At 46.5% G+C, this 27,889-nt stretch overlaps 1 protein-coding gene across 6 annotated transcripts; it reads left to right on the plus strand.

Annotated features, from left to right (window-relative positions):
- Positions 1–456: 456 nt before the first annotated feature.
- ktn1 (kinectin 1) lies at positions 457–27,889 on the plus strand. Of its 6 annotated transcripts, none has more exons than XM_035532642.1 (37): positions 457–585; positions 4,456–5,054; positions 6,595–6,870; positions 7,086–7,229; positions 7,734–7,864; positions 7,985–8,095; positions 8,374–8,514; positions 9,373–9,479; positions 9,584–9,728; positions 9,869–9,965; positions 10,055–10,242; positions 10,326–10,394; positions 10,551–10,588; positions 10,708–10,798; positions 10,879–10,947; positions 11,038–11,075; positions 11,378–11,468; positions 11,933–12,001; positions 12,088–12,125; positions 12,230–12,320; positions 12,868–12,977; positions 13,080–13,170; positions 13,533–13,573; positions 13,676–13,766; positions 20,267–20,353; positions 21,930–22,019; positions 22,104–22,214; positions 22,356–22,445; positions 22,747–22,839; positions 23,158–23,226; positions 23,362–23,445; positions 25,131–25,214; positions 26,082–26,165; positions 26,277–26,369; positions 26,514–26,624; positions 26,877–26,890; positions 27,000–27,889. In XM_035532642.1, the coding sequence occupies exons 2-37, from the start codon at positions 4,457–4,459 to the stop codon at positions 27,196–27,198; spliced, it is 4,074 nt and encodes a 1,357-aa protein (XP_035388535.1). In that variant the 5' UTR covers positions 457–585; position 4,456; the 3' UTR covers positions 27,199–27,889. The 6 variants fall into 6 exon arrangements, with proteins under 6 accessions (XP_035388535.1, XP_035388536.1, XP_035388537.1 ...); XM_035532643.1 differs by having other exon boundaries at positions 12,091–12,125; XM_035532644.1 differs by having other exon boundaries at positions 6,595–6,819.

Genomic DNA, 27,889 nt, shown 5'->3' on the forward strand with positions numbered 1-27,889 from the left:
GAACGCTTTAAAAGTTGTCTTTCTTTGTAATTTCTAATGGTGTTCCTATTTTTAAGTTAACATTTTGTAGAGTAGTACCAATAATTCTTGTTGAGATCTGAAAAAAAAAACTACCAGCATCACTTATAGGTGGCTCTGTTCTGTTTGTTTTGGCTGCACTATTATTATAATAAGTAACTAAAAATACATATCCAAACGTGTTATGTGTGATGAACATTTAAAGAAGACCACAGCCATGAAACAGTCTTACCGAGTAGTTTACACACACACGGTTGTGAACAACTTCCAGCGTGGAGCTGAGAACAGGAATGCTGAGCGACCGCATTCCGCCATCGCGAGAGGTCGTGCCGCTCCTGCCCTAAACGAGATGTTTAGTTTCCACCCGCCCGTACCGTGCAGGCTCGGTAGGCTCCCCTCCCCGTCCCGTGTGCTAGCCTCCGCCTGCCGACCCGCCCCCGCCTATCCGAAACGAGATAGTCTCGCTACCAAGCACCGGGCCGGAGCCGCTGGCCATCGCGCTCCACAAAAGCAACGCTAGCTACTTCATTTCACCAGTGATCGGCTTCGTCAGAGATTTCATAGCAGGTATGATCACGATTAAAATGTTTTGTAAACAAAATCCGAGTGGCGGTGGCAGACCTGAGGGTTTAAAGCAAGTCTAGGCACGCAGGAGGCCTAGTTAGCGTAGCCGAGCATAGCCTAGCCTAGCCTAGCCTGGCTTATCCACGTCTGAGGGACCGGGGCGGTAAGTGTCTGAGGTTCAGTAGTGGTATGTTTTGGGGAACAGCCGACTGTATTTAAAGTGGAATTGGAACACTAACCTTATACCTGATCACAGCGTGTTTTTTAATGTGTTAGTCTGCCTTTTAACGGGGTCAACTACACTTAAATGTAAAGCCGACAGCTCATGTCCGGCACCACAACCGCTAGCTAACGTTAGCTGTGTTAGCTAGCTGCTTGGCTGGCTCGCCAGAGACGGTGAGTCGGCTAACCTACTTGGGTCGAGTTAGAACAGCTCTGGTTGGCTAATCGTATAAATAGATTAAAATGTTTTTTTTAGCTTTAATGTTACGTTCACAAGCCCCGAACCACAGCATTAGACCGTCGCTTCTGAACTGCAGTTTCCCGTCTGGCTAGGTTTCATGCGGACTCTCCTGTCAAATGTCTTGACCTTTTTCCGTCACCACCTAGTTGAAGAATGAGGGATAAAATGCATCGCTAGACTTTGTGTCTTAAGGTTGCATTGTCCCTTTCAATTTGCCTCTTTCCTGCGGTGGCAGGTTTACACGGAGCCTATTTCCATGTGGAAATGGGGAAACTAAATATTTTGTCTCGACAGTTTCCAAAACATTGGAGTTCAGTAGACTGTAGTGTTTCTAAATACAACAGATTATTAGGTTTACTGAGTGGTGAATGGCTTTAATAAAGTATAATAACTCAATTTGACATAATAGCCGGGCATAGAAAGTTTCTACACACTTGTGGAAACTAATGGATTTAAATTATTAAGAATCTTCAGTGCGGATTCACAGTTAACGTTTCACTTCTAACAACGCTTTGTTAGTCTAAATTCTCGTTGGAAATAACGGGCTTTAAACAGAACAAGAGTGCTTAAAGCCGAAATAAACGAGTTCAGATAGCCTCCCTGTGACTCCCAAGCACTTGTAAAGTCATCCGCTGCTAAATGTGCACTGCCTGTAAGTGTGTTCCTGCTTCCCTGACTGCACAGGTTCCTTATGACCTTATATCTTCCAGCACTGGACACATACAGATACAAGATACAAGTAGTTGGAAGGGAAACGGCAAAGTGCTTTAACTGGAAGTCTGCACTCCGAGAAGATGGCTTTTGGCAGTCTTGAAATTTATTTCCCACAGAGACTGAGTCAGCATTCCTGAAATTCTTTCAAACTGTGAATCTTGTGTGTATAAACACTTGACTGTTTGGTTGCTAAATCTGACTGGTCCTGCAGTGATGGGGTTGGTGGATTCACCAGTTCTTCTCTCGGAGGTCACGTGTCTCTCCCAGTGGCTGGCGGCTTTGTGGTCCTGGAAGAGGTAGCATGTTGTCGAGTCAACATGTTGTCAGCTTTGATTTGTGGTGTTTTAAAGTATCAGATCTGGCCCCTGTGAAAAATGCACCTTTCTGTTCAAGACCTCAGAGTAATGAATTTCGAGTTCTTGGGCCTGAAGGCAGAGTAGCAGGGCAATAAAATGTTTACTTACTCTGCTGAGAGTGAGATTTTGCTGTTGCAGTAATATCGGAAGTAAAGTGCACGCACGTTTAAAAATAAGACAATGAGCTCTCCGTATGAACCCTCAAATACCCAGCGAGCGATTCCAGCAGAGCCGTGACTGTTTGGTGCCAGTGGGCCATATTTAATTACAAATTGATAGGATGGCTGAAAGAAGCTCTTATTTTTGGTTCTGTGCCATATAAGCCCTGAGTGGATGAGCTAACTAAAGGCACAGTCCTATAAGACTTTCCCAGATGTACATACAGGCAGGTCATCCAAAGGACCCTCTCTGCTTTGCCAAAGCAGGCAGGGAGGGGCGGATGATGTGTCCAGTTGCCCTGTATGTTGATGGCCTTAGAGTTTTGCTCTCCCATCCGCGTCTCTAGCCACAGAGCCCCCTGGATGCTGGGCTATACCTTACTCTTAAGGAGCTTCGTGTGGGTGCAGGAACTGAGCTGGGTGCCTGGGAGTCCGTCTGAAGGCAAAGATCACGCAGGCGTGCCACTTGTATCCACCTCTTTGTATTCACTTTCCTCTCGGTGACACTGAAAGTTAAAACAAGGGTGCGGATTTCGCTGAGCACACATTACATGACTAAGGCACCACACCTGTCTTTATCCAGTTTGCTGAACTTTGAACTGAGTGAAGTGACAAATGTAGACACACTTGAAACCATATTTTTCTAATTTACAATGTAGAAGAGGAGTATCGTTTGGTGGAATTATGTTGCGTGAGTTCATCAGGGCTGCTAAATTAATTTAAACAGCTTTGCATGCAAATTAGTTGAGCACTGATATACAGACTTGAGGCGCTGCAGTGAAAAGTTCCTTTTTAAATGTATTATGGTAATCGCCTTATCCAAGTGCTCTGCATAAAAAATGCCAAACAGGATAGACAGGAAGAACTCTTAACCTGCCAGAATTCAGAGGGCTGTACCTGGCTCCTCTGTTCCACACGGAAATGGATGGGTGACGAGCACAAGCCAGATGGTGCACGTTGTCCAGTCAGCTCCTCACTTTGCACATAGTACTCCAAACCTTTTTGTCCCCTGAGATATTTACTCAATTTTTGTTTTAGCAAGTAATGACGAGGGGGTGTCATTTAACGATTGGTTGAAAGCTTCGTCGGCTCTACGGTGTCGATATCTTTTCAGTCTGTGTATGTTTTGAGCCATCTGATGTGAGCTAGCTGTAGGCCAGTGTTGATTTCAAATAAGCCCGATAATTAGTTTGGCTTTCTTCAGAAGAGCTGAAAGGCTCCTTTCCATGTGTAAAACTGGGCCACAGATTTCTGTTGTGGTAACGTGAGCCACGCTGTGGTTGAGGAGTAACATGTGATGCCATCGTTGTCTGTGGAGCTGAACACTGTGTGCCAATGACAACTTGCACCTAATTTATACCTCGGAGCTTCATAGCATCAACATTTTAAGTGATTTTAAAAGTGCTTTTAAGGCAGGCTTTTAAGCTGTCAGATGCACTGGTTAAAGGCAGATTTCCATGATGATGAAGTGCTTCTCTTGTTGAGACGTCTCTCCACGAGGCACGGTGGTAGCAGTTTTTATGGCTCCTTCAGCCGAGCTTACGGTGGTTGTAGCTTGATTTCTGCCTGTTAACAGATGGCTGTTGATGCCTGCGTTTGCTGGGGGTTTCGAGCTTTGGTCGACATAAGGCGCTGTGCTGCGGAAGTCCCCGGGTCCCGATCAGTGAGCGAACCCAGATTACTGTGCTCAGCATGTAGGATCATATCGCAGTGCAAGGGGATGAGAGGGGCCACCCCCACTGGCAAGGCAGTGTAACGAAGGGAAGGGACGCGAGGATGCAGGGAGGAGCTGGGGATGAGCTTGGTGAAGATGCCAGGAGCGCAAATAACACTAATAAGCAGGTATTTCTGCGGTGTTTTAAGAGCGGTGTTTTGAGAGCGGCCTTGGAATGAGCCCAGTCATGTTTTGTTATTTGTAAGACACTTGGAGCTCTCGCACATCAACCCCACTGAGACAACAGTCAGTCAGTGAAAGATATTTCTGATGGTTATCTCGTGGAGGCGAGACGAGCTCGCGCTTAGTGTCGCGTGTTGGTTGAGCTTTGAGTGTGTTGGTTTGGTTTGAGGCTTCTGTGAGCTTCCTCCCATGAGTTATTCGTAATGACTGAGCCAGTTGGTGCTTACTGCGTGTGTGTGTGTGTGTGTGTGTGTGTGTGTCTCCCCCCCCCCCTTATCTGTCCAGAATGGCGATCGAAGTGGCCGACTCGCACTACCTTCTCATCCTGGCTCCGTCGCTCGTCATCGCCCTCATGTTCCTGTTCTTCTGGCTCTTCATGAAGGAGACCTCCTATGACGAAGTTCTAGCCCGTCAGAAGCGAGACCTGAAGCTGCCGCCCGCCAAGGCGGAGGCGCGCAAGAAGAGCGAGAAGAAGAAGAACAAGAAGAAGGAGAGCGGAGGGAGCGGAGGGGGTGGCGAGTCGGAGGAGGACCTTCGGGATTTCGACGCGTCAGACCCTGCTGGCCCGGCCCCGAATGACGAGGAGCCCGAGGTGGTGCCCGTGGCACCAGCCGTCGCCGCCCCTGTTCAGTCAGAGCCCCCGGCTGTGGTGAGGGAGAGGAAGAAGAAGGAGAAGAAGACGAAACCCGCTGGCACGCCAGCTCCTCCCGGTCCTCCCGTCGCCTCCAAGGAGCCCGAGGTCAACGGCTCGAAGCCCGCTGTCTGCAAGGAACAGACCCTCCCCCTCGCCAAGCAGCCCAGCCCACAGCCCGCACAAGCCACGCCCCCAGCCCCTGCAGAGACCACCAGCAAAAAGAAATCTAAAAAGCAGAAAAGTGAGAATGGTGAGTAGATTTTCTGAGACGTGTATGAATGGGTGAATGAACTCATCTGAACTGTGAGCCAAGTGCACAGGTAGTGAATAATACCCAAGAACTACAGCACCCTATAAGGCTAAAGTGCATAGCTGGGATTGGTGTGATAAACGAGTGATAAATTTGTCCTGGGTGTTTGCTTGTTTGCGTGTGAGCGAAGTGGGTACAGTTTTGCTCTGAGACTGATGAGGAAAGTGCTTCTAAATAAGAGGCCCCAGTCTGTCAGGGTCTCTGAGAGACCTTGTGTTTGTGTTAACACTTTTAAGCACATCTGAGAAAATGTTTAGTGACTGTTGCATTTCTCAAAAGCTATGTTTATTAACGTCTTTGCCTCAAATGGTCATAACACGACTGCACTTGAAATGAAAGTGAAAATGACTGAGATGTCTTGGCTCTTTGATGTTGCTTAGCGTTCCTGACCCATGTTGCCCATTTAACCTGGCGAACAAGAGACCTGTTGAACTTGTCACGAGCGGGTGTTTTGTTAGTGTGTTTTTGCACAAACACAAACACGCACACAAACACACTAACGTGCAACACGGGGAGTTGTGCTGTGCTATCTTGGCCTGTTCACGTCACACTGCGCAGTCACTCTCTTTGGTGTCCGTGGCAAAGGGTTCTGCCTCCTTGGTTTAATCTGACTTAAGGCAGCATTACAAGCCACATTTGTTCAATTCCGATATTCCCCCCCGTCCTCAAATCTCGATGGGTTACAATCATAACAGCAGGTGATATGTGCGTACAGTGGACGTGTCTATACTCTGATGCGTTTTTGCACAAGCCATCTGCATCGCCACCAACAAAACCATCATGTTTGCGAGATGACTTGGTATTAGACCCAGTGAAACGGAGGCACTAGTAGCTCCATCGCATGTGCTCTGTCAGCTGTGCATGATGGCATCAAGAAGACAAAAGGCTTGGACGCTGGCTTTTGCTGACACCAAGACAGCAGCGGGTACACGCTGCCGCTGTAGGCCATTGACGGTGCTGAGCATGTGCACGTAGGCAAAAGACACGTGAAGTCGGTACTGACTGGATATGTATCAGATCTGGGACCAAATCTGAAAGTGACTCAAATCTGATTAGTAAATGTGTTTTTGTGTCCATATAGCCCTGAAAAAAAAAAAAGATCAGATCTGCCACTCTAAGGCAAAAAGTTGCATTTGAGTTACTGGTAATGTGAATGTACATATTTATGGTGAACACTGTGGGGGAATTCCCTGCTGAGTACGTCTTGTATGTATCATTAAAGTGTAAATTGTCCCTCTTGGCTTCCTGTAATTTTTTTCTTTTCCAAATGCCTCAAACCTGTTTTTTTTGTTGTTGTTGTTGTTGTTGTTTTTTTGTTTTTTTTTTTCTCCCCCTTCCATTTTTTTTTTAATGCTGGGTGGCCATTTGTGTTCCTTGTCAGTATATCAATGTGGTCATTTCCTAAAAGCTTTGTCTTGTCATTCTTCATCTGATGCAAGTCTGCGATTAGTGCTGTTCGACACTGTGTTCTCTGCCACAGGAGAGCGTGTGGCCGACGCGAGACAGGACCAGTCTCCTGTGGCAGTGAAGGAGGAGCCCGTGCTGCTGCCTGAGCTCAGACTGCAGGACGGAGCCGCCCCCGCCGTGGCCCCGCCCGCCCACTCGGCCCCCGCTGTGGCCCCGCCCACCCATGCCACCCCAACCCCTTCCACTGGCAGCAGCAGGAGGAAGAGCAAGAAGCAGAAGATGGAGGCTGCTGTCACCGGTGGGCAGCTCCAAATCAAACGTGTTCAGACAACAGCCAGGGGCCGGGCAGGTGTGAGTGTGTGGATTATTCTAGAACATTGGGATTTGTTAGGAAACAGACGTTTAGTACAGGCAGAGAGCTGACCGCAAACTCGGCACATGCTGTGTTCTGCTTCCATCACGTCTTTAGTAGGTCTGCTTTATTCAAACTCTGATGGGATACCTTGAAGTGCAGTACTCCACTGATGTGTGTGTGTGTGTGTGTGTGTGTGTGTGCACGCGCAGTGGATGAGACCCTGGTCCAGTCTTCTCCACCTATGAGCCAGACCGACTCTGCGTCTTCAGTGAACCACCAGAATGACGAGGCCCCGCCCCCAGCTCCTGCCTCTACCAAACACGGAAAGAAACAGAAGAACGAAACTGACAAAGGTGCTCACCTGGCTGGCCTGATGCCCTTCCTGTCTGAATAAGAGCCAACAGCTGCTCGGATAACCAGCGTTCCTTCTCTTCTTGCCTTCTCCCGTGTCCATGCTCACGTGTCTGCCCGTCTGTCTGTCTGGCTCATTTATTATCGTGTCCTTATCTCACATGTTCTGTATAAAGTCTCCCACTGTCTCCCCCTCTCCTTCATATCTTCCCTATTAGACTAAATTTGGCCTGTAGACTTATTTTAAAATGCTTCAGTCGTTTCAGGGCAAAGCTTGACTAAAGAAGGTCTGGATGTCTTCCAGATACTTGCATTTTGGCACCAAGCAGAAGGAACTAAATTCTCTGTGTGTGTGTGTGTGTGTGTGTGTGTGTGGGTTGGTTGGTATTGATGAGTTTGTTTGTGTTTGTGTGTTTTTGTGTGTGTGTTTTTGTGTGTGTGTGTGTGTGTGTGTGTGTGTGTGTGTGTGTGTGTGTGTGCGCGTGCGTGCTCCCACGTGCATGCAGAGAACTCTGGGCTGAAGCTGAAGGAGCTGTTGTCCAGTCTCGGTGGGCTGGTGCTCTCTGACACCGAGATCGTCTCTGTCGTCTCTCTGCTCCGGGACAAGAGCCCAAATGCCCTGGACAGCTGGTACAAGGTGAGAGAGGAACCCCAGTCCAGAACCACAACTCGCCCCCGCCCTCCCCAGGCTCAGGTGACGCTGCCTTGACCCGCCTCTTTTCTCATCTCCTCTGTGCTGTTCCACTTCCTTCTGCAGGTGGCTAAACTGGAACCCTTGACTCAGCAGCTGGCCGAGAAAGAACGCCTTCTCATGACGCTGAAGGAGGAGACAGCCATCGCCAAGGACCAAGTCAAGCAGCTCGGCCAGGTTCTGCAAAGACACGCCTAGCATCTCGTCTGAAGCTAACGCTTAGTTAAAAAAAGACTTAAATTGCTTCAACTCCCCGTCCCCAGAGTGCAGGGTTTTAATTCAGGTCGAGCAGTACTAGATTTGTTCCTTTACATTTGATTGCAGGGCTGTGATTGTTAAAATGTACACAGACGTCTTGACAAAAGATTTTGTTTGCATGTGGCTGTTGTGCGAGATCTCACCGTGCTACGTGTGCTGAGCACGATCTCACATGTGTTGCGCGTGCCCTGAGGCAGGAGCTGCAGGCCGAGAAGCAGAAGAGCAACCGCGCGGAGGCCATGGTGCGTGAGCAGCGCGTTGCTATGGAGAAGGAGATGAATGTCATGCAGGCCAAGGCCCAGGGCAGCTTCCAGGACCTTCAGGCCTTGCAGATGAAGGTGAGGGCAGAGATGGTGTGTTGCTCTGAACAGGTGGATATGACTTTTAAATTACTGCGGGGTCTTTACGGGGAGTGCAGGGAGGCAGTGTTTCCTGTAAAGATGCACTACACCTCAGCATTCATGCAGAAGAGACTCAGCAGTCTGTCCCGCTTTTTTTTTAATGAAGAATTATTTCTCTGACAGCAGCAACATTTTTACAAACACGAAACCTGAGGTGTGAAAGACAATAAAGATTTTTCACTTTACACAACTTCCTATTTGTTCAAATGAAAAACAGAACCTTGCACTGTGCAGTCTTACACACTTGAAGTTCCCTGGGCAGAACAACATTTAATTACATCATTTTGGTTAGTCAGATGTGGCCTTTGTTTCGTTTCTCCTTGCCTTACTGACGTGTCTGTCAGTTCAGGGTTTCCTGCAGTGTCTTCAGAGAGTTCCACTTCTCCACTAACTGCCTGCACGTTCTGCATGTCCTGAATGTTTCTGACAGGACTGACATGCAGCGATTTTGCCGGCTCGTCAAAGTGTTCGGGTTCCCCTTTTTGCATGTGTAACTAGTTACTCTCACACTTGGTCCTGTGCATCCTACAACTGTCATTCACAGAAATGTTACTGCGTTGTTCTGCTTGGACATGACGTATAAAAAGGCACCTGTCCAACAACTTAGTTTGTCAGATGCGGAATGTAATTACAATAGCCTTTTGCTGTTGAAGGATATGCCGACATTGGTGGAACTGGGAAGCTTATGTGTGACATCACTTCTGTGCTATAAGAGCTCAATTTTGCATTGCCAAGCTCTCGTCATGCATTGCTTTTGACGCGTGGGTGGCGTGGCATTGACCCCTGTGCCCTCAGTTTCAGAAACTGAGGGAGCAGCTGGAGGGGCAGATCACTCATCTCCAGCAGGAGAATGGCATCCTCCGCGATGCTGTCAGCTCCACCACCAGCCAGATGGAGAACAAGTGAGTGCCAGGAGAGGTTCGGGCGGCCCTAGCGGCGCAGGAATAACGTCTACGGCACGTTGAGCGTTCGGCCAGACCACAGTCTGCATGTTTGTGGTGTTCAGGCAATCGGCGGAGCTGAACACACTGCGCACGGACTATGCGGGCCTGTTGAAGGACCTCACTGAGACCAACAGCAAGCTGCAGCAGGAGGAGGTCCAGAGGAAGAGCTTGGAGGTCAACTACAAGCAGAACGTGTCCCAGCTGGAGGTACTCAAGCTTCTGCAGATCAGCGATTCTGTGCCGAGTTGTACTTCTGTATGTTGAAGGTGTGTGTGTGTGTGTGTGTGTGTGTGTGTGTGTGTGTGTGTGTGTGTGTGTGTGTCGGGGGGGCGGGGGGGTGCTGTAAGGCCCAGCTACAGGATGCCAAGCGCCGCTGGGACGAGCTGCAGGGCTATTTGCACAGCGTTAACACGGAGCGAGAGAAACTTCAGTCTGCAAAACAAGGCAGGTGCCTGCCCCGCATTGCACTTGCTCTCCTGCACGCCCTGAACCCCTTCACGGGCCTCTCATCCTTCTCCCTGCACCCCCCGCAGAGCTGCAGAGCAAACTCCTGGCCATAGAGACCGACTTGAGCAGTAAGAACAAGGAGATCCAGACGTTACACAGCAGCCTGACGGACACCATCTTTTCCAAGGAGCAGGTGGAGCAGAAGGTTCTGCAGCTGCTGGAGGTGTCGCAGCACAGCCGCCAGCCCGACGACACGCTGCAGGCCAAAGTGCAGGTGGGCCGTGGGTTCGTCACGCCTCAGTGGGCTGCTCCCAACGCTTTGTGCTCGTGGTAACGCAGGGAACGTCTCGTTGGCAGGAGCTGGTGAGCGAGAACAAGGCGCTCCAGGTCCAGATCGAGGACCTTCAGGCTCAGGTCACTTCTCAGGTAGCTGCTGCCATGTTTGTCATACAGAGCAGTTTACGTTTGGGACTGGAAACTGAGTGTGTGTGTGTGTGTGTGTGTGTGTGTGTGTGTGTGTGTGTGTGTGTGTGTGTGTGTGTGTGTGTGTGTGTGTGTGTGTGTGGTTGTACTGGTTTCTAGGCCAACACCGTGTCCCATTTGGAGGAGCTTCAAAAACTGTGAGTACGAAGTCTGTCAGCAGAACCGACCAAGCTAGACCACAAGCGCTTCTTTAAAAAAAAAAAAAAAAAAAAATTTTTTTTGTTTACTGAGCTCTAAATGTGCATATTTGTCTCAGGCTGGCTGAGAAGGAGCTCCAGAGGAAGAGCCTGGAAGACTCGCTCAATGCCGAGCGGAGCAGTGGAGCCAGCAGGGAGAACAATATGCAGGTAGGTCACGCCCCTCCACGCCAGAGCACGCCCCTCCACACAAGAGCAGCTCAGAACACTCCGCCTCTCTCTCTCCATAGGCCATGCGCAATGATAACGTGGCCCTGAAGGCAGAGCTCCAGAATCTGCAGGCACAGATTGCTGAGCAGGTCAGAAACACACATCGACCAACACACACACACAGATAAGATGCATATAGATAAGATTGCCTCTGATAATCTTTCCCACTTTCTCTTCAGGCATCTGCCCAGCTGGCAATGGATCAACTCAAACACAGGTGTGTGTGTGTGTGTGTGTGTGTGTGGAACAAATCTTTTTCTGATGCGAAAACACACCTCAGGGTCTATTTTCAAGACAGGTTCTGTTCCACTCGAAACTACCACTCATGAAACTGGCCAAATCCAAGCTCCCTAGAGCGCTTCATTACGAGCAGAAAACTGGTGTCCATCCAAAGCAAGCGTGCTCTGTCTCGCCACAGTTTGCCTGTGTCCCCACACACACCCAGCTATGTGGGCTGTGCTTTGGCTATTATTTTCTATAAACAACCAAACGACTTGAGTTTTTCACGTGTTCTGGCAGCCTTCAAGAGAGGGAGGAGAAGCTCAAGACAGTGGAGGCGTTGCTGGAAGCGGGGCTTATTGAGGTGGCTAATAAGCAAGAGGAACTTGAGGTAAGCAGTAAATGAAAGTGTGGCCTGGTTGCACATGGGACCTGTTGCGCTGCTGGGTTGACTTGGACAGGTGTATGGTAATAGACATTAAGTCCTTTGACTTGGTCAGTAGTGTCCAGGTGTGATTTTGTGTCTTGCTTGTGACTGGCATACCAGCATATTGTTATAATGCGTTGGCTTTCTTTGTCTCTATAAATCATAGTGAATTATTTTGGTTCATGGCTGCGTTTACAGTTCTTTGAGATCCTCACCATGCTTGGTTAGCTGTCATATTCCCATTGCGTTCATATGAGCAGCTCATTAAAAGAGGGCTGTAGACTGATCGTTTTCACTACAGAGTCCTGATTAGTCTTCAGACTTGTTCTGAGGCCTGTTCCACATTTTGAAACCCCCACCCCCGACCCTCATAGAAGTTGTCAGGAAACAGTTCAAATCCATGAGTTTTAAGTATGCTCTTTCCACAGAGGCTCAGGGAGGAGAAGGAGTTTTTGAAGCGGGATGTCGAAGCCCTGCAGCAGGAGGTCTCGGAGCAGGTAGAGTAGCAGTCTTGCACGCCCCTGCTGGAGCGTTCCATGAACCAGATCTTCATTTCACCCTCCTCCTCTCTGATTGGTTCCAGAAGCTGTCCAGCACGGCACTGGACGAGATGCAGAGACTGTAAGTGCTACGTCATGACAACGTGCCACCAGTTCTGCTTCAGGTGCTTCCCGAGTAGATTAAACGTTTGTCCCTTCCCCCCCCCCCTCCCATTTTTCCATCAGGGTTCAGGAGAAGGATGAAAAGATTAAGTCTGTTGCAGAGAGTTTAGCATCAGCACTGGAGGAGTCGTCCAGCCGAATGAAAGCCATGCAGGTTTGGGTGCTGATTACGTGACGCTGACGTGCTCCTTTACACCGGCCCCAGTCTCGGCCTCTTCTGGTCCTTCTGTTTGTAAAGGTCCTGCTGCCCTGCTCTGCTAGGCCAACGGGCAACAGAGAAATGATAACATTTACTTAGTAAACTACATTTATCAGGTCATATCATGTACATGCAACATCATCTGGGTGGGTGAGTGGACTCTCAAATGAAAATCCTGGCGTGCATCTATCCTGTCTGTCTCGTCATGGTGAATAAGCACTGGACTTTATAATCCTGCTTTACAATGTTAAATTGTTAAACGTTGCTAGTTACTGGATCTGCATGCTGCTCTAGAACTACAGAAACTAAACTGTAATAAAAAAGTATCTAATTATTAACCCAGTAAACAAAAATTTTGAAGAATAGTGAATAAAACAGATTTTAAGCAGTTGCAATTACAACTACATTAAAAGCACTAAACTTTTTTTTTTTTGGGGGGATGGGGTAGGGACTTCTTGCAAGCCCTGTGTCAATTTGAGTGCGTGTGTGTTCTTGTCCACAGGTTCTGGAGCAGCAGATGGAGACTCTGCTAGCAGAGCTAGCCGAGGTGAAGAGCAGAGAGTCACAGAGGGATGTGGATGCCAGCACTCAGCTCCTGGAGCTCCATGCTCTGTATGTACCCGCAGCCACGCTGGAGCCATGTTTGAATGCGCGGTTTGAACAAGTTTGGCCCACTGTCGGCTCACCTATCCCTGCTCCTGTGCTGTGGTATAGGTTGGCATCTAAAGACCAGGATCTCCAGACACTACACAAAGAGATGGAGGAGAAGGCCAGGGAGATGGAGAAGGTGGAGCAACAGCAACAGGTGAGAACACCGGAAGGCTCAAGAGGATTTGTTAAAACCGTCTGAAGGCATGGGTGAGGCAATACGCACAGACCAAGTCCAGCAGATTCTGATGACGGTCAGGACGCGTTTTGAACCAGAAGTGTCTTGAAATATTTTGTCTGTAGTTTTAAACTTGTGCACTCAAGTTATGCTTTATGTAGGACATTTGACTCAGGACACATGAGTCATAAGATTATTTTTCAGGTTGTTGAAAGTACAAGTGCTTCCCCATCAGGAAGTGAATGGGGCTTGGGCATGGCATGGAATTGCTCAGCATGTTCGAAAACTGTCTCTTTTTTTTTTTTTTTTTACATTTATATATTTTATACTTCCCATCACAGCAGTTGGCATCAGCACCTCCCAGTCAGGAACTGTTGGCAGCGTAAGTGTTCCACACGCTTACATTTGCACGTCTGCTGGTGCGTTATGTTGTGCCCACCACTGGTTGCGTTTACATGTCTGCTGTTATGCCTGGTGTCCTCAGGATAGCAGACCGTGACGCGCAGCTGTGTGATGTCCAGGCGGAGCTACTGGAGCTGAGGGAGACTGTAGAGCTTCATAGGAGGAAGAACAATGTGAGTCCTACCTGCTTTCTGCCCTCACCTATCAACTACCACCAATACCCCCCCCATCCCACCTGCAGTTTAGCATTAGGGTTAATCATCACTTAAAAGCCTAGAAATGTTCATGATGGGGGAAATTTTTTTACATATATAGAAATGCATATATCGATTTTTATTGAGTGATGGTCCTCTGTGTATCTTAAAAGTGACATCCTTCATGTTTGTTTACTGGTGGATAATGAGGGCTGTGCATGTTTGTTGACGAGTCCCCATGGGCATTGTAATTCTGAACCTCGCCTGGTCTGACGGTAAACCATAGCCATCATCGGCAACATCTTCTGGCCACATTTCTGCAGCATCTATTGCCATTGATGCAGGATGATGAATGACTAAACATGGGAATACACTGCTTGATTTTACTAGTGGTGGACCAGATGATATGCACTTTTCTTAGCTTATCATGGGTATCTGTAGTACTGCCGAACAATGACCAGGTACAGTTATGTGCAAAGTAATAGCTGTCGAACATCAGTAATGTATGTAGTTACTGATTTTGGCAGAAAAGATAATACAACGAGGGGGGAATTCATGACTAGGTGCAGCCGAGTAATGGGCAACCAACAGAATGAACAGTCATGACATGCATGCTGCTTATTAAATGAAAGGGGTGTGTTCAAATTAATAGCAGTGTGGAGTTCAATTAGTGAGGTCATTCATTCTATGAAGAAACGGGTGTCAGTTATGGCCCTTATTTAACGAAGGAGGGCAGCGAATGTTGTACCTGCTGGTTTTAGCCATTGCTCAGTGAGTACAATGGGTCCTTCCAGACATTGTACCGAAGGAGAAAGAACATTGATCAAGAAGTTGATTGGAGATGGGAAAACGTATAAAGAAGTGCAGAAAATTATTGGTTGCTCAGCTAAAATGATCTCAAATGCTTTAAAATGGCAAACAAAACTCAAAATACGTGGTAGGAAAAGCCTAGATCATAGAATAACAACAATGGCAAAGAAGCATTCAATGATCAGCACCAGGGAAATCAAAGATCTTCAGTTACCTGCGAGTACTGCAACAGTACTGCAAGAAGACGCCTATGTGAAGCCAACCTATTTGCAAGAAACCCTCGTAAAGTACCATTGCTAAAAAAAAAATTAGAAAAAAGTGTTGAATAGGTTACAATTTGCCAAAGAACACATTGACTGGCCTAAAGAGAAGTGGTGCAACATTCTATGGACAGACGAGAGCAAGATTGTTCTTATTGGGTCTAAAGGCCACAGACAGTTTGTGAGACGACCCGTAAACACTGAATTCAAGCCGCAGTACACTGTGAAGACTGTAAAACATGGAGATGCAAGCATAATGGTTTGGGGATGTTTCTCATACTTTGGAGTCGGACCCGTTTATCGCATACCAGGCACTGTGGACCAGTTTGAATGTATCAGAATACTGGAAGAGGTCATGTTGCCTTATGCTGAAGAAGAAACGCCCTTGAAATGGGTGTTTCAGCAGGGCAACAACCCCAAACACATCAAAAAGCAGGCAACATCCTGGTTCCAGACCAACAAGACTGATGTTATGAAGTGGCCAGCCCAATCCCCAGACATCAATCCGATTGAGAATTTGTGGAGTGACATCAAAAATGCTGTTCTTGATGCAAAACCCAAGAATGCAGAAGAACAGTGGAATGTAGTCCAGTCAGCTTGGCCTGGAATATCTGTTCGCAGGTGTCAGATGTTAGTTGACTCCATGCCACACAGATGTAAAGCAGTTATCAAAAATAAATGTTATACAACTACATATTAGTTCAGTGATTAACAGAAAAGCTAAATCTGTAAACGACGTTCAGTTTATACTGAAAATATTCGAGTTTGTAAATGAAAATGACACTGCTATTTTTTTGAATAGCCCATTTATTCTTTTTTCTTAATTTTCAGTTTAAAAATTGATATTTCGTTCGTTTTCATTTGGAATTGAATGTGCAGTGCTCCCAGTGCCTTTGTGTATATGGAAATAAATGCTATTATGAGGATTGAGCTTTTTCTCAGTTTTTTTAAACATACTGCTATTATTTTGCACATAACTGTACATGTTTTGTTTAATTAAATACAATTTAGGCCATTTAAAGAAAAAAACAACAACAACTGCGTAATACCAAGGAGTATACTGGATATACCTCGTTGCTCTATCTGTCTCTTATTTTGAAGATAAAACCACTGCACTCAGTTTTTCAGAAGTTTTTTTTGGTGTGACTACAGTGCTGCTGCATTCCATCTATTTCAAGTTAAAAACAATATTGTGATATTTATCATGTGTTATAAAAATGCTTTGGATCTTTGTCACCAACACATGATAATTTTCATAATCTCTGTGCTTCAAAACCTCAAAATATTCATGCTGTCCTTTTTAAAACTGATTGAAAGACTGATGCTCTCATCTGGGGTCCGTTCTGAAAACTTTTTCCCTCTTTCTTCTCAAATTCCCTAGCAAAGATTTTGAATAGATCTGATGTTTTAGTAAAATTGTATTCACATTCCTTGTGCTTCATGGGTGGTGATGGTGTAGATATTTGTATGTGAGCCTCTGAGAGTCATCTGGTCACAATTTGAATCGTGAACGCACTTTGCTGTTGGAGCTCTACTTCGAGCTGTCTGCTTCAGTTTTCACGTGACTAGCTCCTGGCCATTTCAGGAGCTCTGGCCCTTGTAAATTCTGGATGAGACTTTTTAACTTTGCATAATGTGCTTGACTGTTTCAAAATGGTGCCTTGATACAGCATTCTCTAGTACTTTTTGTTTGTTCTGTGTGTGTTCAATTACTCGAACCTGATTAGTTTCAATAGAGGAAAGCTCCCTAAAATCAGGCAAACCATTCCAGTTTTCCCAAACCTGGAAAGTTTTTTTTGGAGCTCTTGGTTGGAGGAACAGAGAGACTGTGACTCATGCAGGATGCGCCAACAACAAGAGTGCGCCACTACATCTGTGAACCTCTGACAACTGGGATTTCAAACTGCACACTCATCGATGTACCTGGTGAATCTGCTCCTTGCCCAAAACAGAATGAGCAAAGGGGACAAACATGGACTTTGCAAAGTTCTGTTGCCCTTTGTTTCACTGAAACCTTGAAACCTGGCTCAGCAAAGTCATCTCTGGTGGTGGATTACACCTGCTGGGCTCCCATCTACACCGAGCTGTTTGTGTAATGGCGCTCTCGGGGAAAACAAAAGCTGCTGAAGTTTGGTTATACCTCAATAAATGATGGTGCACAGGTGTCGCAGTGGTAATAAATATCACATCTTGAGCATATAACTATCTTGGAACAAATATACAGATTAATTTTTCATAATCCTTGGGACTTTAATATAGCAAAAGTAAACAACAAACTACCAAAATATAGACAGCATATTAATTGTCTCACCAGGGACAATGACACTGGAGCATTAACAACGATTTTTAAAGATTAAGATCACTCTGTTCTCTGGGGAGATTTGGGGTGCTCTGATCTGTTTGGTTCGTCTTACTCTAACCTACAGTCTGAACTTTAAATCTGCAAGGCACGTGTCCCAAAAAGGTCGTGGACCAGTGAGGGAAAGCGGGAACTGCATGAATGTTTTGACTGTACTGGTTGGAGTGTTTTTGAAGCTGTAGCTGGCAACCTGGACAAACTGACCAACACTACAATATCATCTTTTTGAAGATGTGTGTGCAATCCAAGACTTACTACACATACAATAATAATAGTTACAGTGAAAATCAGATTTTCAGTCCGTATCAGTGTGGGGAGTTTGTGCACAGCAAACTCCAGAAGACCATCCCTTCCTGCTGAGGCAAACTGATGCTTGGTATTCAATGACATTATACCAGAAATCCTTTCTTCCAACCCCTCAGTGATCATTGTATCGCCCACCATGTATCGGTGGATCTCCAGTTTCCTGACAGGCATGAAACGGTAGGCGAGACTGGGGGAAGTCCCTTCTGGTACACTGTTAGCCAGCACTGGTACTCCCCAGGGACTTGTCTTCTCCCACTACAACAATGACTGCACCTCAAAGGACCCAGCTGTAAAACACTACAGTCGTGGGATTCATCCATGATGGTGAAAAGTCTGCATGTTGTCGAGGAATTGAAATGATGCAGTCAGAACCATCTGGTACAGAACATGCTCAAGACTGGGCTTTAGAGACATCCCTCAGCACCGCTCTCTCTCACAATGTGACAGTCTTGGGTCTTTGTTTTTCAAGCTTTCTACCATGTCTCAATGCATGAAGTGGAAGGCCAACATCAACTCCAGCTTCAGAAAGCTGCAGAGCCCAGTTCTACTCTCCAGTGATCGAATTTAACCTGTGTGTCATCATGGACAGCCACTAAACAGTAGAGGAACCGTCTGCAGCGAGTAGTACAATCATTGCTCCCATGCCTACCAACCAGGAAACAGGCGGAGAAAATGATTACAGATTCCTCACACCCAGGACGCAACCTTTTGAAGCTCCTCCCCTACGGCAGGTGCAACAGGACCCTGTATGGCTAAACCACCCGACATGGGGGCAGTTTCCTTCCTCATGTCATCACCCTTATGAATAGCTGACCAGTATTATTTGCTTTGCCATGCCTGCTCTTGTTTCTTCTGATGATTCTTGCACTCTTATTTCATGTCTACATCCTGCTCCACATCTGTACTTCTTGGTGTCTGATGTCCACCAGAGCAGGATGGGCTTCCCGTTTTGAGTCTTGGTTCCTCTTGAGGTTTTTTTCCTTGTGTTCTTTTTTTACGTATGCACCGTGGCCCTTCAGTTTCTCACTGGGGCTTGGACTCGGATATCTGTGAAGCTGCTTTTTAACAACGGTTGTAAAATTGAAATGATCTACGAGTACTTTGCACTTTTTGTTTATACACTGCAGCAAAATTAAAATCACACATTGGATCTCAATAAATAAAAGATTCAAGGTGAAACGTTCACTGACATAAATTGTGAACAGTCAGTGGAAACCAGTATCAACCACTTAAGGCAGGATTCAAAATCGCATCAAAAATCAAAGTTAAAAATTGCGCGAATTTCTTTCAGGCAGCTCATAATGTCACTCAGTAGTGTACACGTCTGGGTATGCACCTGATGAATCCTGGGGGATCTCCTCCCAGACCTGGATCAGGGCATCAGCGAGCTCCTGGACAGTCTGTGGCGCAACTTGCCAGTGTTGGATGCACTGATGAAATGCATCCCAGAGGTTCTCGATTGGATTCAGGTTTGGAGAAAGTGAAGGACAGTCAATAGCATCAGTGACTTCATCATCCAGGAGCTGCCTACACACTCCTGCATTGTCCTGCAACAGGAGGAACCCAGGGTCCACTGCACCAGGATTGAGGTCTGATTTCATCCCCATATCTAACCTCACGTGGAAATCGGTGTGACTCCCCAAGGATACCATCAACCACACCAGGCTCACTGCCACACTGGTCATGCTGGGAGATGTTGGAGGTAGTATAACAGATGGCATCTGCAACCTATTTCACATCTGTCACATGCTCACTGCAAACCTGCTCTCACCTGTGAAGTGAACAGCGCACCGCTGGTGGTCTTGCCAATTCTGGTGCTCTCTGATGAACGCCAGTCGAGCTGCGTGGTGCAGGTTTGTGAGCGCAGGTCCACCCAGAGGACATCTGGACCGCATGCCACCCTAATGGAGTACGTTTCTGACCACATGCCACAGCACTAGTCTGCTGGATATCATTTTGTAGGGCGCTGGCGGTGTTCCTACTGTTCCTCCTCGCACAAAGGAGTAGATACCAGTCCTCCTTGCTGTTGCGCCAAAGCAGGAGAAACAGATACACAATTGCTTGTTTCCTAACTAGACAGATTGATATAAATGAAATTTAACTGGCCTGTGATTTTAAGTCTTCTTTTAATTTGTTTTGAGCAGTATAGTTTCTCACCATTGGCCAGAACCAAATTCCTCACGTTGTCCTTGGCCGTTAAATACATTTGATCAGATCTTGAGAGAATAAATCTTAACAGCCCCCAGCTTTTTTCCCCAGATACAGAATATTGGAGATTTCAGGTTTAATTTAATTTTTGAAGCTAATCCATGGGGGGGAGGGTGTGGGTGCGTGTGTGGCTGTGCACTTTTTGTAATACACAGTTGCATATCTGCGACAGCAGGAAGAGACTGCAGAGTGCCTTGTAGATTCTGATTTGGTTGGCTAGCATTAAAACATTATTCATGTCTGGAATTTTCTGTGGATCTCCGCAGCTTCTGTGGACCTCCACATTCCTCAGAAAGCTTGTGGATGTACAATTAAGCTTGAACCACTAGATTATTTTGCAGATACCTCTGAATCATAATGACCCAGTTTTGTGCCCATTCTATTATTATTTTTTTAAAAAACAGTACAAAAGTGATTGTTGGTTGAATGCTTCTCCTAGCCTGAGCTGTCAGTCTCAAATGCCAGCCCCCCTGAGGGGTTCTCTCCTCATGTGGCGCGGGCTGAACTGAACGTGGTGTCTCTCTGAAACTGACCAGGAGCTCCGGGAGAAAAACTGGAGCGCCATGGAGGCGCTGTCAGCCACGGAGACCATGCTGCAGGGAAAACTCAGCAAGACGGTGAAGGTTGGCATCGCATTCCCAGTCTCCTTCGAGCGCTGCGTCAGAGCGCCTCAGCTCCACTGCTGCCATTAATCGAGCAGTGAGCGGTCTCCTCATCAGCTGTCACGTAAAGCTGCATACTCATTTTTAGTTTATGTAGTAATTGCATTTTGGCTGCAATGCATGGCACTAACATGAAACTTGGTAGCGATTTAGTATTAGTTGTTTGTTTGTTTTGGTTTTTTGGTCACCCTTATGTAGCCAGACCTGTTGATATATTTGAATATATAAACATGTGAAATGAGTGTGCAGCTCAACAATGTCATGTAGGTTAGGAATCATTTTATCATGTCAGTGCTCTCATTGATTCACCCCCCCCCCCTTTTTTTTTTCTGTCATGCGACATACCCAACCCAGCATGCCTCTCTCTTCCAGATCTTGCAGTACTGATTCTGTCATGAATCTTTAGAATTTACCACTCTGGTAGAATGATGTGAAATGCTTCAAACATTGCTCCACTAGCGCAGATCACTACGGGGGGTGACGAGAAGTCCGTGTCATCGTCATCGCCTAGGGTGTATGGGGTGAGGGGGCGGGGTTGTTTATTTTTTTGGCCTCGACAGGAATATCATTACTGACCGAAAGGGATTTTAGTGAGGTCGTGCTGGATATGAGCATAGAAATTTTTAAAAATTTATTCTTTCTGCTCCATCCACGCTTGCTGATGCTCCCCTCAGGTCTCAGGTGAGCGCGCTCCATCCTTGATGGAGCAGGGGCGCTATAAAGAGACCCCAGAGGGCCTGACGCTCCACCTCCACCCCTGCCGCTGCCCTCTGACCTCCTCCAGGGCACCCTGCGGCCAAGCGCGTCTGACGTAGGGACTCGGCACGCTGGCAGCTCTCTTCCTCTCGTTTTAGTGTTGATGTTTAGCGCTGGCGGTGGGGGTTGCGTTAGTGTCACCAGTCGGGAAGGGACTTTTCTTCAACTCAAAGCCTGTGGCTGCATAATTTCCAAGCGCTGGTCACACGCTCTGCCTGACGACGTCTGGAAAGTGAAAGCGGCTGCCCACACTGTCCATCCAAGCAGACATTTCACCCTTTTTTGGTTTGTTTTGTTTAGTTTTTTGGGTGGGGGGAGGGGTGCACGTCGAGGAGGAAGACGCAAGGAAGACGTTTTGTTTTAGGCAGTCCATAAAATAAGCTCTCTTCCATTTAACCAGTTATGATGTCGCCTGCTTTCAGAAATGTGTTACAGCAATTGGTGCAGCAGGCTTGGTCATATTGGATAGGGGGTGGGGTTTGCGTGCGTGCATGGGTGCGTGTGTCTGCGTGTTAGGCCAATCCATGGTCTCAGTTCCTAGACTGTGTATGATATTCATGACGAACAAATCTATGGGTGTCATGATTGGATACCCCCCCTGTATAGATCTTCTCAGGGAACGCCACTTAAGAGATCGACACTGGTGAAATTGTGTAAGGTGTTGGGTTGCCATTCACAGAAATAGGCGCTACAGTCACAGCAGCACTGAGGACGTGCGTGTTGGGGTGGGATGGGTTAACTGAGTGAACTGTTGCGTATGCTCTTGTGTTTCTCCCTGCAGGAGGGACAGTCCGCGCTGGAGTCCGCTCAGGCTGAATGTCGAGCGCTGCTCCACAGACTCTTCCCACATGTGCCCCTGCCCACGGACCAGGTGCGTAGTTCGAGCGGGCACACAGGCACGTCTGTAAAGCGCAACAGCAGAATGCATGCCAAACGCTCTGTCTCCGTCCCCCAGAACCATAAGCAGTGGCTGCTGGACTTTGAGAGCGCTGCGCAAGAGGTCAGCGAGCACGCTGTTGCAGCAGAAACGATGTCTGAACCAGACACCGGGGATGGTGATGCCAAGGTGTCCTCCAGTCATCGTTCTTAACTGGAATTCTTTGTTTGAAACTGAACCAGTAAATTGAACCAGTGCTGTTTAAACCTCTTGTGATTATCTGTTCAAGTGCTTGTACTGACAGTTATGTTTTACAAATGATGTCAACAGAGTTTAACAGACAAGCTCAAAGAGGCTGAGGAGACCCAGAAAAGTCTACAGAAGGACTGTGAGACATACAAGAAAGTCCTAGCAGAGACGGTGAGATGGGTTTATAAGATTTACAATTTAAAAAAAATAATAAACCAATAAAGGCAGTGTATCTTTCTGGGAGATGGCTCTTTTAAAAACAGCTAAATCTTTCAATCCCTTTAGTTCACTTATCCAGTAGCCTAAATGCCTGACCACATTGGGAGTATCGTACTTGGACAGATTTGCGCCCCACTCCCAAGGCCGCAGGCTGCGTTGTTATTTCCCTGGCTTATGCGTGTTGTGGGGGGGCCCCACCCAGTCTCACCCCTGGCGTGTGCAGGCTATAACGTAGCTCTGCTCGCATTGGCAGGAGGGCATCCTGCAGAGGCTCCAGAGCAGCGTGGAGCAGGAGGAGTCGCGCTGGAAGGAGAAGCTGGAGCAGGCCCAGACCGAGCTCAAAGAGGTGCGCCCATGCCCGGCTCGTCAGTGGTTGCCGCAGTCATTACCGTTACGAACCACAGGACTGAAGCCTGGAACGTCTTGTCTTGCTTCCACTGTGCTGCAAACCTCAGAGCTGTCCTTAATGTAGCAAACTAGACCAGCAGGACTTGGCTTAAGTTGAATCGGGTGTGTTGGAGCAGGGAGAGAGTTTCTCTGCATCGCAATGGCCTTCAAGGACTTCGGTTCCTCTTCTCGAATTTTACTAGGAATCTTTAATGTAGTACTACAGATTAACATATGATTTGTAATCAGGACTTTACTAATTTGATTTTTTTTTTAGATGACCTTTAAGGTAACAGCACTGGAGCAGGAAGTGGACAGACTGAGCTCAGACGGAGAACTGGAAAGTGTAAGTGTGCTCTCCGCAACGCTACTGAGAAGGGAGTGATGGCGCTGGAGCCATGCGGAGTTGCAGGTTTTTCTGACTGGTCATTCATTATTGTTTCGAACGCAACTAAACTTTGGGTACCTCTGCCCATTGTAGCTGCGAAGAGAGAAACGCCACCTAGAGTCGGAACTGGAGAGAGCAGAGCGTGAGAGCGCCACCTACGTGTCGGAGGTCAGAGAGGTATGCAAAGTAAACTTGATTATTAACCTGATGTGCATGATAGAAGCCTTAAAATCTACATCCAGTGTGTCTTTTTTGTGTGTGTTTAATAGCTTGCGTCTTGTGGTCATTTGTTTGAGTTGTCTAAAATTGATTTGATTTTAGCTGCTGACTTTGCGGTTGCCTCTTTGTTTTCTTTTACTAGCTATTTTACATTGATAATTTCCTATATTGTGATCAGGATCGGGGGGAAATTTGGAAAGGATTTCATGACAACACTAAATGCAGTCCTAAATATAGTCAGTAACATGGTTGGCTAATGTTAACGTAATTAGCTAACACCTCGTAAGATGGAATGACGCATGTGAAACACGTGTTGGCTGTGTTTCCCAATGTTAATTTGATAACTAGGCCTACATGGAAAGACTGTCCATACAATTGAAAACAACATTTGTAGCTGCCAATAGTAACTGATTGTTTTAGTTTGAAAGCTCTTTTTGCTGGTGTTAGCGTTTATTCACTACTATGGTGCTCTAGTGGTGTGCAGACGAATTTCCAAAATGCTTTATAAAAATCAAATGTGTGTCTGTAGGTATGGGGTAAATTTTAGTTTTAAGACCTTTTTAATATTTTTATCCCTCAGAGTGAAAATAAGGTTAGGGTAATTTTTTTTCATTAAAAAATGGCTAAAATCATATAATATGATTTGTTTACATACTTTACTGAAGCATGGTTATGTTTGAAATAGCCTCCTACATGCAGTATACTGCATACTGCACTAAGTATATACTGCATACTAGCATACTGCTCCCCATGGTACTGTGCAGTATAGTATCCAGTATGCGACAAACGCAAACAACGCTGAACGGAACAGAAGGTGCTGCCCACTTTTGAAAGATTTTTCCGTTAGTGTTGCATGACGGGATACGGTACACCACGAGGACAGTTCTGGTCTCATACTGGAATATTTGGCCAGCGTAGGCCGTCGTCCGCGTGTCATTCACGAACACTGATTTGGGGCCTAACCAGTATGTGTGTAGTAGGCTGTTTCACACACAGCCCGTGTGAGTCCTGGCAGTGTATACTGATTTATCTGAGGAAACTGGTTGATATTTCCAACAATTTTGTCTTCTCTGCTGTCCCCTGGCCTTTACATTGTCAAACATGATGGCTAGTGTTGCGCGATATCCAGCCTTATGGAGTGTTCACATGCTTTAAGGAAGCGTGCCGCATTGCACAAAACTCGCTTCTCTGGGCGTGGCTGGTGCCTAGCGAATGTACGGCAAAACTACACCGAGAAAAAATCAGAACCAGAACAGACTTGGTTTGTTTTTCGGGTATTCGATTCTCTTTAAAACTCTTTGAATATGGTCTTTTTTTAAATGTAAAGTGCGAGCTGAATGCGCACCACGGTTGTTGGTGTTCCATGATGAGCCAACCCTGCGTGTGACTCGTTTCATTCAGCCAAAGGAGGCAACATCCCCCTCATCGTGCAGTAATGTGATGTGGGAATGCTACATCCCTCCAGCTGTGCACAGCCCAGTCTTATTTTAGTAAAATGAGATTTCATCATTTAGAGCCCCCCCTGATGTCAGTTCTAAACCTTCACTTCACTCCCCAAGAATGTATTGCATTCCTGTCTGCTTCTAAACGCCCCTCACGGATGCACGTACACCAGGCCTTAAACATGTCGTACTTCATTTCAGCTGAAAGATCTCTTGACAGAGTTGCAAGGCAAACTCGATGGCTCGTACACAGAGGCGGTCAGACAGAATGAGGAGCTGAATTTGGTAAGCGTCTGCACTCTGGAGTACTGAACTCCTTTTGATTCTTTCTGTTCTTCCCTGGGTTGTGTCTCTGCTTAACACAGCAAAGGGTTTCTATCCATTAAAGCTTTCTTCACATGGTGATGGATTATACCTTTTTAAAAAAACAAGTTTGTTGTGATGGCCCATGTGTGAAGGGGATTGAGCACCCCTTGCTATCAACATAAAATAACCAACAAACTTAATGCTCAAATCTTCTTCTTTTTTTTTTTCTTTTTGGTGACAGAACCAAAAAGTATAGTATCTATACTATACTAACAAGCTTGCATTTTGCGTCAAAGCACAGTTTGGAGCCTTTGTGCCCCCAGGCACTTGTACAAACCCAGTCCTGCACCGTTCTGTCTGGGTCACTCACAAAGTTAATGTTTTGTCTCTAATGTTGTCTTTCTGCCTGTTTGGTAATTGCTGTATACTAACCTCTTTGCTGGTCTTTTATTGGTTGTGTGGTGGTCTTATTTTTAGAACATCCTTTCTTGCCCATGTTCAGTTATAGAAGAGTTGCTCAACTATTCAGTTTTATACTTGCTATATGGAGTCTCGGTTTTGGAGTTTCTGAGCTTAACACCTCATATAAGAGTGGTAAAGCCATGATTCACCAGACTTTGCCTGGCTGTTTATTCTTGTAGAATGATCCTTAAAGTTTAAACTACCGGTCTTTCCCATCACGGGTCCCAGACGTTATTGTACATTTAAAAGTGCAGATGTCGTGGACAAGAGCACTAATATGTTTAGTAAGACCTGGTGAAGAACATCACCTCAAAGCAGGGGGTTGGGCTGCAGTAACTGCCCTTCAGTGAGCTGACCCCTTGGCTTTTGGGTTTTCTTTTGCAGCTGAAGACGCAGCTGAATGAGACTTTAGGGAAGCTGGAGACCGAGGAGAGTGAGCGGCAGAAAGTAGCTGGAGATCTGTACAAGGTAATGGCACAGGCCCGAAGGAAAGGCAGGAGACGCACACACACTGTGTAATGCATTTTAACTAAAATGCATCCGTTTTCCCTAACAATCTCTTCGCGTGTTCTCTGCCAGGCTCAGCAGTCTCTGGAGCGGATCCAGGAGGAGATCTTAAAGGAGATGGACCAGGCAGACCTGATCCAGAACATTAGCTTTACCACACCAACGGTGAGGGAATGGAGCACTTAATGCAGAATGCCCCCTGTGCTGCTGTTGTTGTAGGTCACACCCTCCTGAGGCTGTGATAACAAAAGTACTCGTAGTTAAAGGAAACATTCTGCCCTCCTCGATGTCATTTTGTCGTGGTTCTAGGAGGATATGGACCGCAAGGAGAAGATGTCTGCAGGGCTGAACCAGACCGTACGGGAGCTGCAGGAATTGCTACACGCTGTTAACACACAGCTCACCCGGGGCCTGCAGAAGGTGAGTCCCACTCACTTATATTCCAGCAAGTATACCAAGCAGCGCTTATTAGTTCAAAGTTCAAAAAGTGATCATCATAAAACAAGTAAAAACGTAAAACTTTCAAAAAGATGCGAATGCTATTTGTGTTCAAGACGAACAGTGAGCAACCGATGCTTCATTTTTCCAGAGAAAGTCCCTGAAATTGTCTGCCTTTGCTTAACACGGTTCCACTATGGTGTCTGATGTTTCTCTGTCTGCGCCTTGATTTAGGGCGATGGGGACAAGTAAGCATCAAGGAGAAAGCGGTGTCAGTATTTCTTCGAACGGCCAATCGCTGTCCACACACCGCAGATACCCTCTTAAAACTCCGCCCCCTATGGCTTCCCTTCGCAGCGAATCTGACGCGTGCTCTCCAGATCCAGAGCAGCAACCTTGCACAGTGACCGTCTCGCCCTCCCTTCAAGACCAAACACTCCTAGGAAGAGAAGGGGATTGGCTTGATCCTGACCGCATACACTCCAAGAACCAATCAGATGGGATCGTTTCTCATGATTGTCACCTCCTCTGTGATGGCGCGCCTCACTTTCAGTAGTCGTAAGGGCAAAGGCAACTGAATAGACGCAACGGTTAAACTTGTCTGTTTTGATTTTTGGCCCTTTTCCCCTTTCATTACTACATTTTTTAGCTCATTGAAAGGAGGGGTTTTTATTCCATCATAGAAATAAAATTTGAGGATATTTGTGTTTTAAAGACTGAGATAACAATTAGAATCTACTGACACTACGTTGTTTTCAGCCCTTGCCCCACAGTCTCAAAAGCCTGCATACTTACGAGCAACACAAGCAAGCAACCGCGCACATATATAAATGAGCACGCCTTCTCTCTCTCTCTCTCTCTCACACACACACACACACACACACACACACACACACACACACACACACACACACACACACGCACACTGAGTTTTCTGAATGTTATAGCATCTGTTTTCCGGGTACCCTTTTTTTTTTTTTTTTTTGAATAAATGCTTGGTTAACGACAAAGGCAGGCAGGTCTGTGTTGAGCTATACTTTAATGCCAGTGCAGCGCTGCCTTTGAACGGCTGGCGCACTGAGCAGCGAGATCTACTTCTACTGTAACTACTTCTCAGAGAAAGCGGGAGGGGGGGGGTGAGGCATCTCAACAATCAATATGCTATATACTGTTGCTAATTTCATTAACAGAGTATTTCATTTTTTGTAAAACAGGTGACCGTTATTAAAAGGGATGCTTGATAAATA

Source organism: Electrophorus electricus, chromosome 13, assembly GCF_013358815.1.
Source record: "Electrophorus electricus isolate fEleEle1 chromosome 13, fEleEle1.pri, whole genome shotgun sequence".
Taxonomy (NCBI): Eukaryota; Metazoa; Chordata; class Actinopteri; order Gymnotiformes; family Gymnotidae; genus Electrophorus; species Electrophorus electricus.

Bases quoted from the DNA above. Each gene is read 5' to 3' on its own strand.
- ktn1 (XM_035532642.1), top strand. From the start codon at position 4,457: ATGGCGATCGAAGTGGCCGACTCGCACTACCTTCTCATCCTGGCTCCG. The intron at 9,480-9,583 runs GTGAGTGCCAGG...TGTGGTGTTCAG, and splicing joins ACCAGCCAGATGGAGAACAA to GCAATCGGCGGAGCTGAACA. The intron at 11,469-11,932 runs GTAAGCAGTAAA...CTCTTTCCACAG, and splicing joins ATAAGCAAGAGGAACTTGAG to AGGCTCAGGGAGGAGAAGGA.